This window comes from Scylla paramamosain, unplaced genomic scaffold (assembly GCF_035594125.1).
Source record: "Scylla paramamosain isolate STU-SP2022 unplaced genomic scaffold, ASM3559412v1 Contig19, whole genome shotgun sequence".
NCBI lineage: Eukaryota > Metazoa > Arthropoda > Malacostraca > Decapoda > Portunidae > Scylla > Scylla paramamosain.
This window is the reverse complement of record NW_026973684.1, coordinates 762,301-775,672: the sequence shown is the minus strand read 5'-3', so window position 1 is coordinate 775,672 and position 13,372 is coordinate 762,301. Positions and strand designations below refer to the sequence as shown.

The 13,372-nt window shown below is 42.5% G+C and overlaps 1 protein-coding gene across 45 annotated transcripts in view; it reads left to right on the top strand.

Moving 5' to 3' along the window:
* Positions 1-13,372, top strand: part of LOC135097422 (uncharacterized) — a 48,678-nt gene that overhangs the window by 24,984 nt on the left and 10,322 nt on the right. For 13 of the 45 annotated variants that reach the window (XM_063999277.1, XM_063999275.1, XM_063999274.1 and 10 more), the window contains exons 1-4: positions 1,061-1,217; positions 1,470-1,727; positions 9,022-9,260; positions 9,850-9,979. In XM_063999277.1, coding sequence (XP_063855347.1) covers positions 1,191-1,217; positions 1,470-1,727; positions 9,022-9,260; positions 9,850-9,979 — 654 coding nt within the window. In that variant the 5' untranslated portion in view covers positions 1,061-1,190. Of the gene's footprint in view, positions 1-100; positions 350-1,056; positions 1,218-1,469; positions 1,728-9,021; positions 9,261-9,849; positions 9,980-11,231; positions 11,305-13,372 lie in introns of those variants that run through there. The other 32 variants (XM_063999297.1, XM_063999293.1, XM_063999292.1 and 29 more) reach the window with 5 other exon arrangements.

Sequence of the window (13,372 nt, the reverse complement as noted above, 5' to 3'; positions counted from 1 at the left end):
TGTCATAGCTCTCCCTGATAGTTTTAGGCAAGGGAAACACTATTATGCCATGCCTGTCTCTGTTGCCACCTCTCCAGCTCACCCAGACCCTCCCCTGCAGGCAATGGGGACCAGCTTCTTCCAGCGCAGTGCTAAGTTGGTCCATGTGGTGCTGTGTGAAGGCCGCATCCTTGACATCAAGACCACACCCATGATCACCCTCACCAGTGGCCTCATGGTGAAGGAAGATGAATTTTATGAGCAGAACTTGGTGTTGAATCTGGCCAGCCTGTTTGAGGTATCCCCAAACAACATCAGGGTCATCAGTGTTATGCAGGAGCTCTCCAAGAGACAGCAGGGAAGGCTGGAGGTGGGCACAGTGAGGATGCATGTTGGGTCTGGTCTGTGTTGAGTCTGACTGTGGTGGGTGCAGCTGTGTTCAGTGTGGCTGTGTTGAGTCTGGCTTTGTTGGATCTGTGTGTTGTGCATGGCAGTGTTGGTCTGTGTGTTATGTGTGACCATGTTGTTTGTGGCTGTTGGGTGTGGCTGTGTTTGGTGTGGCTGTCTGGGCTGCCTGGTCTCCCTTACTAGTAGGAGCTCAACATGCAAGACTTATTCTCAAATGTTTGGGAGTTTCAACTAATTGGAGATCTAATGGAATTTATCAGAGTTTTCAAGGTAATTTTTATGACACTTGTGATAGGGAATGATCTCACCATGAAAGGGCAGGATTAAACCAGTTTATGCTGTGAGGCTTTGCTGTGGAAGTATGTGGACAGCTGTGGTGTGCCTAAGCTCTTGGGATGTAGCAGGGTGGTCCACAAGACTGTCCCATTACACTAGGAGCCAACGGAGCTAAGAGTGTGAGTGATGTGTGCAGGAGTGTGTGGTGCTTTGTGTGGGCCATCCTGTGTGAGATTGCCAGCCTGGTATATAGATAGATAGATAGTGGTAGTTTAACAAGGACTGTGCCAAATGAATGGGAAAGTTGCCTATGAGATTCTTACTATTCATTATATCTGAAAATAATTACTAAAGAGAACAAAATGTTTAAGAATACAACTTAAATTTACTTAGGTTGAAGTGGCCAGTGCTCACACTACAAGCCTGAATGGTGAGGAGGAGGAGGGAGCAATTGGTGGGGAGGTGATTCCCTACAAGAAGCTGGTGCAGAGTCTGGAGAAGGCCGTCAATAGATTCCAGGATGGATCATGCAGCAACTGTGCCTCTCTCTCTTGGTAAAGTGAACCTCTGCTCTTTGTTCCTTTGTGATCTTATGTTGTCTCTTCCTCCAATGCTTCCTCTTAAGGCAAACACTACTCTGTCTCTTTACTGCCTTGAGTCATCTCTCACTCCTGTAACTCCTTTTGATAAAATAACACTGTTCTCTGCCCCTTTACTGCCTTGAATCATGTCCTCCTGCACTTTGTCATCAGCTGAACCATTAACAGAGGTAGTGTGTTCCTCCAATACCCACCTCTCTTCCTCAGGTGAGTGACTCCATCGAGCCACCACCCAAGGAAGCCCCTCCAAAGGCCACAGAGGAGGAAGGCAGTGTTGTCATTCTGGATGCCAAGCTGTTCTACAAGCAGCAGGAGAAGGAGGTGGCAGAGAAGATCAAGGAGAGCCTGGCAGTGACTGAGTATGCCAAGCCATCCAGTGCATTGGTGCTGAGTGGTGTGTCCAGCAGTGTGGTGCAGTACACAGTGTTTGAAATGCAGCTGTCCTTTACTGTGCTGGATACAGAGGTGTGTGTGTAGCTGTAGTATACAGGGACTAAGCTACACACCTCTGGTTCTGTCTCCTCCTTTATTCATCCATCAGTTTATGTACATTTCTTGCCTCTCTCACCTTTGTTTTTCTACTTGTGATAAACAGGGGCTGGGCTACATTCCTTATCCCATCTCTGTATTCATTCAGTTCTTGTGTGTGTGTGTGTGTGTGTGTGTGTGTGTGTGTGTGTGTGTGTGTGTGTGTGTGTGTGTGTGTGTGTTTACCTAGTTGTATTTACCTAGTTGTGAAATACAGGACAAGATCCACACTAGGCTTGTGCCGTCCCGTCTCCATATCGACTTTTATCTAGATTTTCTTTAAATTTATGAATTGTCTTTGCACATACAGTCTCATCCTTAAGTTCATTCCACACTGTTATACTTCTGTGTGGGAAGCTATGTTTCTTGATGTCTCTTCTGCAAACACTCCTATTCAGTCTCCTTCCATGTCCTCTTGTGTCTCTAGTATCTGGTATCAAGAGGTCTTCTCTGTCCGACTTTTCCATTCTTTCCAGTATTCTATATATATAGCTATCAAATCACCTCTTTCCCTCTTTTTTTCTAGTGTAGTCAGGCCCAACCTCTTCAACCTTTCCTCATAACTATACTCTCTTAAGCTTGCAAAGATTTTAGTTGCAGCTCTGGATTCTTTCTAACTTTCTTGTATCCTTTTTCAAACTTCGACCACACTGATGCTGTGTACTCCAATCTCAGACGTATCATCGTTGTTATCAGTTTTTTATCATATCTTCATCAATATAGGAGAATGCTATCTTGATGTTTTTCAGCAGTTTATATGTTTCTCCTATAATTTTTGTTTATGTGCTTCCAAAATGATAAATTATCAGTAATAATTACTCCTAGGTCTTTTTCTTCTGATCTTATAGAGATTTCCTCATTCCCTAAGTAATAGTTGCCAACTGGTCTTTTCACACTTTTTCCAAACCTCATCACACTACATTTTTTAGCATTAAACTCCATGTTCCACCTCATTAACCCTTCATTAATCTTAATTAAGTCTTGATTTAAAGCAATCCTCTTCATTTGTTACTTTCCTCATAATCTTAGCATCATGAGTGGAAATGTTCATGTAACTTTCTACACCTTCTGTCACTTCGTTTACATAAACTGTGAACAAAATAGCCACTCGTTACTGTTCTCCAGTTCGACCTGCTGCCTTTAATTACTGTCCTCATTTCTCTGTTTTTCAAAAAGTCAGTCATCCACTTTAACAGTGATCCACTGAGTCCTCCAGTTTTTTCCAATTTCCATATTAGTCTTCTGTGTGGAACTTTATTGAATGCTTTTCTCAGATCTAAGTATATGCAGTTGGCCCATCCATCTCTCTCTGGCACTATATCTATTACTCTTGAGTAGAAATATATCAAATTTGTGACATAAGATCTCCCTTTTCTGAAACCAAACTGTTTCTCTGTTATCACCTTGTTGTCTTCTAGGTATTTCACCCATCTGTTCTTGATAATCTTTTCACAAATCTTTGCCACCACACTTGTGAGTGATACAGGTCTATAATTTAATGGATCTTCTTTACTTCCAGTCTTGTGGATTGGGGTAATATCTGCCCATTTCCAGTCTATGGGTACTCTACCTTTTACCAGGGGGGTGCTAATTATATTGTGCAACACTGAGACTAATTGTGAGCTATGCTCTTTTAAAATCCAACTGGAGACACCATCAGGACCCATTGCTTTCCTTACATCCAGGTCTTCCAACATATTCTTTACTTCATCTACTGATGTTTTAATCTCCTTTAGGTCGGTCCCTTTTTCTAATGCTGTCCTCTCATCTCTGAAATCATTTTCCTTAGTAGACACAGAGTGGAAGTATCTGTTAAACACTTCAGCTACCTCTTCTGGGTTATCCACTATCTCTTCTCCAGCTTCTAAAGTGCTTTTTTCATCTTTACTCTTTAATTTTCCATTAATGAATTTATAAAATAATTTTGGCTGGTCTTTACATTTCTCCACAACATTCTTTTCAAAATTTTTCTGCTCATCTCTGCGAGTTTTAAGAAATTCGTTCCTCTTCCTTATATAATTGTTCCACAGGTCCAGTCTCCTGTTTTTCTTCCACTTGTTCCATGCTTTTTCTCTCTCCAATCTAGCTGTTGCACATCTCCTGTTGTACCAATCCTTTTTGAAAAGGTTCTCTGTTGATCTTTTGGGTACCCATTTCTCTACTCCCTTATTATAAATGTCCAGGAAAGCTGTCCACTTTTCCTCTATGTCCTCCTTTTGAATAACCATGTTCCAATTCACTTCACTGAAATACTTCCTAAGTTGTCCTAAGTTAGTCTTGCTGTAGTTTAGCCATTCTCTTCTGTGGTCCTCTTTTCTTATACTGAGCTTATTATCCATAGCTGTGAACTGAATCAGCTCATGATCACTTTTTCCTATTGGGTTTATGTATTTAAGGTCTTCTACTATTTCTTGTTTCTAGGTGGAAATTAGATTGGGCCTTGAAGGTGCTTCATTTCATCTAAATCTTGTGTCATCTGTAACCCATTGTGTCAGGACATTTTCAATAGCCAGGTCTAGTAGCTTGTTCCCCCATGATGGCTCACTGCCTTCCGTGGTCCAATTCTCCCAAGATATCTATTTACAGTTAAAGTCCCCCATCAGGACTATATCGTCATTTTCCTCAAATAACTCCTTGTGTCCTTGTGTCCTCAAGCATTTTGTTATATTCATCCTCTCTCCAAGAGTTGGAATAGGGGGGAACATAAGTCACCACAATGTTACAGTATCTTACAATATTCTGTCTTAAGTTTATTTTCAATACTTCTGCCTCCTCCACCCCATATGTGACAGATTCCACTAATAAATCCTTCCTAATTAGAAGCATCACACCTCCTCCCTGTTTATTTTTTCTATTTCTCATCCAGAGGTTGTATTTTCCTTCACCAATATTTAATATATCCCTTCACTTGCCAATTTAATTTCAACAATTCCCATGATGTCCGGTTTCTCCTCTTTTAATTTCTTCGATCTCTCCAGTTAGCTCTTTTTCTTCTTGTAATGTCCCCACTAATTTTTCCACACATGTCTTTTCCTTCTTTTCTCTTTCAGTCCACTGAGGTGTATACTCTTCCTTCAGACCGAATACCACGACAGTTTTTTCTTATCCTCAGTTTCTCTTACCAAGTTTTCTTTGTTTTATAACTTGAACAACTTTTTCTGTTAGCTTTTTGTTGTTTGCCTTTGTTTGTTCCTCCACAATTTTCCTAAAATCTATCTTTTCTTTCTCTTGTTCTTTCTTCCAATTTTCCTGTTTTACGTTTAACTCTTCCACTTTGCCTTCATATTCTATTGCTTTCTTTTCATATAAGGTTTGTTTTTTATGTAGACACCTGCCGAAACGATAATTACTCCCAGTGAGATCTAAAGCACTGTTCAGGGGGTGCTGTGAACTTATCATTAAACCCAGCTGTGACCTCACTGAATGTTTCCCTTTGTGTCTCACAACACAAGGGGCAGTCACAGCCTGCCCTCTAAAGACAACTCTCTTCCTCCACACAAAACTACAAGCACCTAATAACACACACACCCTTCACTCTAAAATTTTTAAAATTATCATGGCAACTCCTACACCAGCCTCGGAGTCCCCATCTGGGGAGGGGACCATAAATGTCCCCAGGTCGGACTGCCTTTCTGTCGACGATCCTAAGTGTCTTGACACCCCCCTCAACTTTTTCTTCATTAACTTCTGCAACATTCGTGGTCCAAGATCTAATTTTCAATCTGTAGAACACCACCTCTCCTCTTCTAAACCTCATCTTCTTTTCCTCACTGAAACTCAGGTGTCTGAGGCAACTGACAGTAGCCCCTTTTCTGTTTCCTCCTACTTTCTCTATCCTCATTTTCGATCCAAAGCTGGATGCTGCGTTTATGTGCGCAATGACTTAACTAGCTCTCGTGCCCACGCTCTTGAATCTTCCGAGTTTCCAACCATCTGGCTACGACTACAGAGTCACTCTCATACTAAATTTATCTGTGCTGTATACCTCTCTCCTAACTCCTCTGACTATAAGAAATTCTTTGACTACTTAACTTCCAAAGTGGAGCACATTCTGACCCTCTTCCCTTTTGCAGAGATCTCCATTCTTGGAGATTTCAATGTTCACCACCAGCTTTGGCTTTCCTCTCCTTTCACTGACCATCCTGGTGAACTAGCCTACAACTTTGCTATCCTCCATGACCTAGAGCAATTGGTGCAACACCCTACTCGCATTCCTGACCGTCTTGGAGATACGCACAACATTCTTATCTTTTTCCTGACCTCTAATCCTTCTGCTTATGCTGTCACCCTTTCTTCTCCGTTGGGCTTCTCTGATCACAATCTCATATCTTTATCTTGTCCTATCACTCCAATCCCTCCTCAGGATCCCCCTAAGCGAAGGTGCCTTTGGCGTTTTGCCTCTGCCAGTTGGGGGGACCTGAGGAGGTATTTTGCTGATTTTCCTTGGAATGACTACTGCATCCAAGTCAGAGACCCGTCTTTGTGTGCTGAGCGCATAACAGAGGTGATAGTGTCTGGCATGGAGGCGTACATTCCTCTCTCTTTTTCTCGTCCTAAATCTTCTAAACCGTGGTTTAACACAGCTTGTTCTCGTGCTATACATGATAGAGAGGTGGCCCACAAAAGGTACTTAAGCCTTCCATCACCAGAATCTCATGCACTTTATATTTCTGCCCGGAACCATGCCAAGTCTGTTCTCCAACTAGCCAAAAACTCCTTCATTAACAGAAAATGTCAAAACCTTTCAAGATCTAACTCCCTTCGTGATTTCTGGCATCTAGCCAAAAATATCTCCAATAACTTTGCTTCTTCTTCTTCTTTCCCTCCTCTACTTCAACCAGATGGCACCACTGCTATCACATCTATTTCTAAAGCTGAACTCTTTGCTCAAACCTTTGCTAAAAACTCTACCTTGGACGATTCTGGGCTTGTTCCTCCCTCTCCTCCACCCTCTGACTACTTCATGGCACGTATTAAAATTCTTTGCAATGATGTTTTCCATGCCCTCGCTGGCCTAAACCCTTAGAAGGCTTATGGACCTGATGGGGTCCCTCCTATTGTTCTCCGAAACTGTGCCTCCGTGCTTGCACCTTGCCTAGTCAAACTCTTTCAGCTCTGTCTGTCAACATCTACCTTTCCTTCTTGCTGGAAGTTTGCCTACATTCAACCTGTTCCTAAAAAGGGTGACCGTTCTAATCCCTCAAACTACCGTCCTATTGCTTTAATTTCCTGCCTATCTAAAGTTTTTGAGTCTATCCTCAACAGGAAGATTCTTAAACATCTGTCACTTCACAACCTTCTATCTGATCGCCAGTATGGGTTCCGTCAAGGCCGCTCTGCTGGTGATCTTCTGGCTTTCCTTACTGAGTCTTGGTCATCCTCTTTTAGAGATTTTGGTGAAACTTTTGCTGTTGCCTTGGACATATCAAAAGCTTTTGATAGAGTCTGGCACAAAGCTTTGATTTCCAAGCTACCCTCCTACAGTTTCTATCCTTCTCTTTGTAACTTCATCTCAAGTTTCCTTTCTGACCGTTCTATTGCTGCTGTGGTAGACGGTCACTGTTCTTCTCCTAAATCTATTAACAGTGGTGTTCCTCAGGGTTCTGTCCTGTCACCAACTCTCTTCTTATTATTCATTAATGATCTTCTAAACCAAACTTCTTGTCCTATCCACTCCTACGCTGATGATACCACCCTGCACTTTTCCACGTCTTTTCATAAACGTCTAACCCTTCAGGAGGTAAATATAGCACGCAGGGAAGCCACAGAATGCCTGACTTCTGATCTTTCTAAAATTTCTGATTGGGACAGAGCAAACTTGGTATTGTTCAATGCCTCGAAAACTCAATTCCTCCATCTATCAACTCGACACAACCTTCCAGACAACTATCCCCTCTTCTTCAATGACACTCAACTGTCCCCCTCTTCTACACTGAACATCCTCGGTCTGCCCTTTACTTATAATCTGAACTGGAAACTTCACATCTCATCTCTACCTAAAACAGCTTCTATGAAGTTAGGTGTTCTGAGACATCTCCGCCAGTTTTTCTCACCCCCCCCCCAGCTGCTAACTCTCTACAAGGGCCTTATCCATCCATGTATGGAGTATGCTTCACATGTCTGGAGGGGTTCCACTCATACTGCTCTTCTAGACAGGGTGGAATCAAAAGCTTTTTGTCTCATCAACTCCTCTCCTCTAACTGACTGTCTTCAGCCTCTCTCTTACCGCTGCAGTGTTGCATATCTAGCTGTCTTCTACCGCTATTTTCATGCTAACTGCTCTTCTGATCTTGTTAACTGCATGCCTCCCCTCCTTCCGCAGCCTCGCTGCACAAGACTTTCTTCTTTCTCTCACCCCTATTCTGTCCACCTCTCTAATGCAAGAGTTAACCAGTATTCTCAATCATTCATCTCTTTCTCTGGTAAACTCTGGAACTCCCTGCCTGCTTCTGTATTTCCACCTTCCTATGACTTGAATTCCTTCAAGAGGGAGGTTTCAAGACACTTATCCACCAATTTTTGACCACTGCCTTAACCCTTTTACGGGACTGGCATTTCAGTGGGCATTTTTTTTTTATTGATTTTTGTTGCCCTTGGCCAGTGTGCTTCTTATATAAAAAAAAAAAATATGCACCTCTCCACACCCCCTTCTCGGTGATCAAAGTTTCAACCATCTTCTCCATCTTGTCAAATCTATCCTTCATATCCTTCATTTCAGTTTCCAGTGTGATAATTCTCCTTCTCATCATTGCTTTCCCGACCCTTCAGTCCTCTTCCCCAAATCCCGAGGTCTCTCTGTCTAGCCTTCGAGACGGTCCCCATTGGCATAAACAACATAGTGGGGACCGAAGTAGACCCCTCTTCACCGCTCATTATAACAATTTAACTGCTTTGGAGACGGAACAGCAACGAGTAGAACCAGTGTGAACTCTCATACTCTGTATTTCCACTAGGGCAACTCTCAGTGTGGTAGATGGCTGGATTTTTAGTGTGTGTGTGTGTGTGTGTGTGTGTTTAGTAAACTTTCAGGCCTTTTTGGTTCCCATGAAAGGACTCAAAGATACACCAATAATTATTCTCTCTCTCTCTCTCTCTCTCTCTCTCTCTCTCTCTCTCTCTCTCTCTCTCTCTCTCTCTCTCTCTCTCTCTCTCTCTCTCTCTCTCTCTCTCTCTCTCTCTCTCTCTCTCTCTCTCTCTCTCTCTCTCTCTCTTCACTTCTCTTCTCTTGCAGGGTGCACCCACCAGTGACCTGGGCCACAAGAGTGATCCCTCGCAGGTCACGGCAAGTCTCTTGGGAGGTCCGCCAGGTGCCATCGTCATGGGCACCACAACAGTTCCCAACAGGAATGGCACTGCCATCTTCACCAACCTGTCTGTCAGCAAGCCCGGAGAAGGCTACAACCTCACTTTCACCATTACCTACCCCAGCTATGATCCAGCCCTCACCACCACCCTGGAGGGGACATTCAGGTAGGTGCAGGTCTTTATTTATGTAAGAGGGGGACTGGTCAAGGGCAACAAAAAGTTTAAAAAAGCCCAATGAGAGTGCCAGTCCCTAAAGAGAGGTCAAAAAGAACCATCCAAAGCTGGAGCACAAGTGTCTGGTGTAAGAACAGAAGAATAAGAAAATAAGTGAAGCTGTAAGAAGCCATCAGGCCTACACATGGCAGTCCCTGTACAAAGCATGCTTACCTATTTCCACCTATCAACCTCATTCATAAATTTGTGTAATCCTCTTTTAAAGGTCACTAAATAATCAGCTTCATTACTGAGTCCATTCCATTCATCCACCACTCTATTTAAAAACCAATTCCTTCCTATCTCTTTTAAATTTAACTTAATCAGGGTACATTAATGGTGTCTCTAGGGATTAGACCTTGACAGGATACTGAGGGAAATGCAAGTCTGACATACCAAAAAGGAGAGAAAAGGATCTCAGTATTTACCAAGATACAATTACTATTGGAGTCACATAAGTGATCTAATAGTTGGTCTTCTTTTGGTCTCCCCTCAGTGCATAAGTGATGTAATAGTTGGTCTTCTTTTGGCCTCCCCTCAGCTTGACACAGATGAGTGCAGCAATGGTCTTGCAGCAGCCCAGCATAGTGCAGGCCGGACAACCCACCACCATCACTGTTCACTTTGTTGACAAGGACTCTGGCTTGGTGCTTAATGGCCTGGCTTTCAAGGTGAGGAGACAGACAGGCATGATTGACTTAAATGTTGCATATAAAGAGTAATAAAATAATATAATCTTTGTTAACATGATGTGAGGAAGTGAGGAAACAGACAGGAATGATTTTTTTTTTCTTTTTTTTTTTTTTATAGAGTAATAAAACAATATAATTTCTGTTATTGTTCAGTTTGTTGACAAAGATTCTGGATTGTAGTTTGATGGCAAGGCATTGAAGGTGAGGAGATGACAAAATCAAGTTAAATTTCTTGGGATAGCGTAATGAAACAATATTAATTCTGTTATCAAGAGGCATTCAGTTTGTTGACAAGGACTCTGGCCCAGTGCTTGGATGGCAAGACTTTAAAGGTGGGGTAGACAGGAATAATCGATTCAAGTTTATTTTTTGCATACATGCATGAAGTAATAAAGCAATATTATTTCTATTATCATGATACATTCATTCAGCTTGTTTACAAAAATTCTGGCTTAATGTTTGATGGTGAGGCTTTCAAGGTGAGGAGATGGACAGAAATTACTAAGTTAATTAAGGGACTGTAATTAACTTTTTTGAATGAAAATGTGTGCAAAAAGCAACATTGGTCTGTGCACACTGAAAAATCATCCAGCACTTTGGCAACAATCTGCCAAAGTTTGAGCTGTGTGTCTGAGACATAGCTTGTTTACACTCAGGCTTTAGATTACACCTTGTGGTACTCCTTATGTTTTGCTGTTTTTCATATACTGTATCTGTTTTTTTGTGTGTGCATGATTTTTGGAGACTTTTTTTCAGATGTGTGGCATGTTATCCCTAAGTGGTGGGAGGGGAGGGAGTGGGACAGTAATTACTGGATAATGAGTCAGTACTCAGTTGGCCTAAGGTGAGGCCAGGGCATGTATGTACTGCCACGCTGGTGCCAGACCATCCACATGACTTATAAAATTTATGAGAGGAATTGTGTTACTATCTTCTGTGAAGACCATAACCATAGCAGAGTCTTGTAAGTACAGTCACTAGGGTGTTGTAGGGAGGTCCACAACACTGTTCCTTCCCACCAGAGACCAATGGGCCTAAGAGTGTGAGTGATGTGTGTGTGAGTGAGTGTTGCTTTGTCTGGGATTGGTGGCCTGGTGTATAGATAAGTAGATAGATGAAGGGAGTAAAATTATACCTTCTCTGTTATCCTTCCATAAGAAAGCACAGAAGTTGAGAGGAATTGCATCTGTACTGTATTTTCTTTCCTGAGCCTCTTCTCTCTCCTCCTCAGGGCAGACATTTGTGGGCAAACTGCTGGCAAAGACTGCTGAGGGACACTTTGAGGTTATCCAGAGGTATGCCAAGTAAGAAACAGAAGAGAATGTTACAAAGAGGAGGCAGCAGGCACCTGCCAAAATGATAATTACTCCCAGTGAGGTCTAAAGCACTGGATGATGGGGTGCTGTGAACTTATCATTAAACGCAGCTGTGACCTCACTGAATGTTTCCCTTTGTGTCTCACAAGAAAAGGGGACAGTCACAGCCTGCTCTCTAAAGACAACTCTCTTCCTTCACACAAAACTACAAACATCTAATTACACACACACCCTTCACTCAATTATCATGGAGACTCCTACACCAGCCTCATAGAGTCACCATCGGGGAAGGGGACAACAAATGTCCCCAGGTCAGACTGCTCTTCTGGTATCGACCCTAAGTGTCTTGACACCGCTCAACTTTTTCTTCATTAACTCCTGCAACATTTGCAGTCTTGGATCTAATTTTCAGTCTGTAAAAACACCATCTCTCCTCTACTAAACCTCATTTTCTTTTCCTCACTGAAACTCAGGTGTCTAAGGCAACTGACATTAGCCCCATTTTTGTTCTCTCCTACTTTCTCTATCCTCATTTTCAATCCAAAGCTGGATGTTGCATTTATGTGCGGAACAACTTAACCTGCTCTCTTGCCCATGCTCTTGAATGTTCCGAGTTTTCCACTATCTGGCTACGATTACAGTCACTCTCAAACTAAATGTATCTGTGCTGTATACCTCTCACCTAACTCCTCTGACTTTAAAAAATTCTTTGACTTCTTAACTTCCAAAGTGGAGCACATTCTGACCCTCTTCCCTTTTGCAGAGGTCTCCATTCTTGGAGACTTCAATGTTCACCATCAGCTTTGGCTTTCCTCTCCCTTCACTGACCATCCTGGTGAACTAGCCTTCAACTTTGCTATCCTCCACAACCTAGAGCAATCGGTGCAACACCCTACTTGTATTCCTGACCATCTTGGAGATATGCCCATCATTATTAACCTTTTCATAACCTCTAATCCTTCTGCTTATGCTGTCACCCTCTCTTCTCTGTTGGGCTCATCCAGTCACAATCTCATATCTTTATCTTGTCCTATCACTCCAATCCTTCCTCAGCATCCTCATAAGCAGAATTGCCTCTAGGATTTTGCCTCTGCTAGCTGCAGGGACCCAAGGAGGTATTTTGCTGATTTTCCTTGGAATGACTACTGCTTCCATGTCAGAGACCTGTCTGTGTGCAGAGTACATAACAGAGGTAGTAGAGTCTGACATGGAGGTGTACATTCCTCACTATTTACCTTCCAAATCTTGGTTTAACACAGCTTGTTCTCATGCTATACATGATAGAGAGGTGGCCTACAAAAGGTACTTAAGCCTTCCATCACCAGAATATCATGGGCTTTATATTTCTGTCTGGAACCATGCCAAGTCTGTTCTCCAACTAGCCAAAAACTCCTTCATTAACGGAAAGTGTCAAAATCTTTCAAGATCTAACTCCCCTTGTAACTTCTGGCACCAAGCCAAAAACATCTCCAATAACTTTGCTTCTCCTTTTCCTCCTTTATATCAACCGGATGGTACCACTGCTATCACATCTATCTCTAACCTAAACCTGAACTCTTCGCTCAAACCTTTGCTAAAAACTCTACCTTGGACAATTCAGGGCTTGTTCCTCCCTCGCCTCCACCCTCTGACTACTTCATGCTACCTATTAAAATTCTTCACAGTCATGTTTTCATGCCCTCCCTGGCCTAAACCCTCAGAAGGCTTATGGACCTGATGGGGTGCCTCATATTGTTCTCCGAAACTGTGCCTCTGTGCTTGCACCTTGCCTAGTCAAACTCTTTCAACTCTGTCAGCATCTACCATTCCTTCTTGCTGGAAGTTTGCCCACATTCAGCCTGTTCCTAAAAAGGGTGACTTCAAATCTCTCAAACTGCCATCCTATTGTTTTAATTTCCTGCCTATCTAAAGTTTTTTAATCAATCATCAACAGGAAGATTCTTAAACATCTTTCACTTCACAACCTTCTATCTGATCGATAGTATGGGTTCCATCAAGGCCACTCTACTGGTGATCTTTTGGCTTTCTTTACTGAGTCTTAGTCATCCTCTTATAA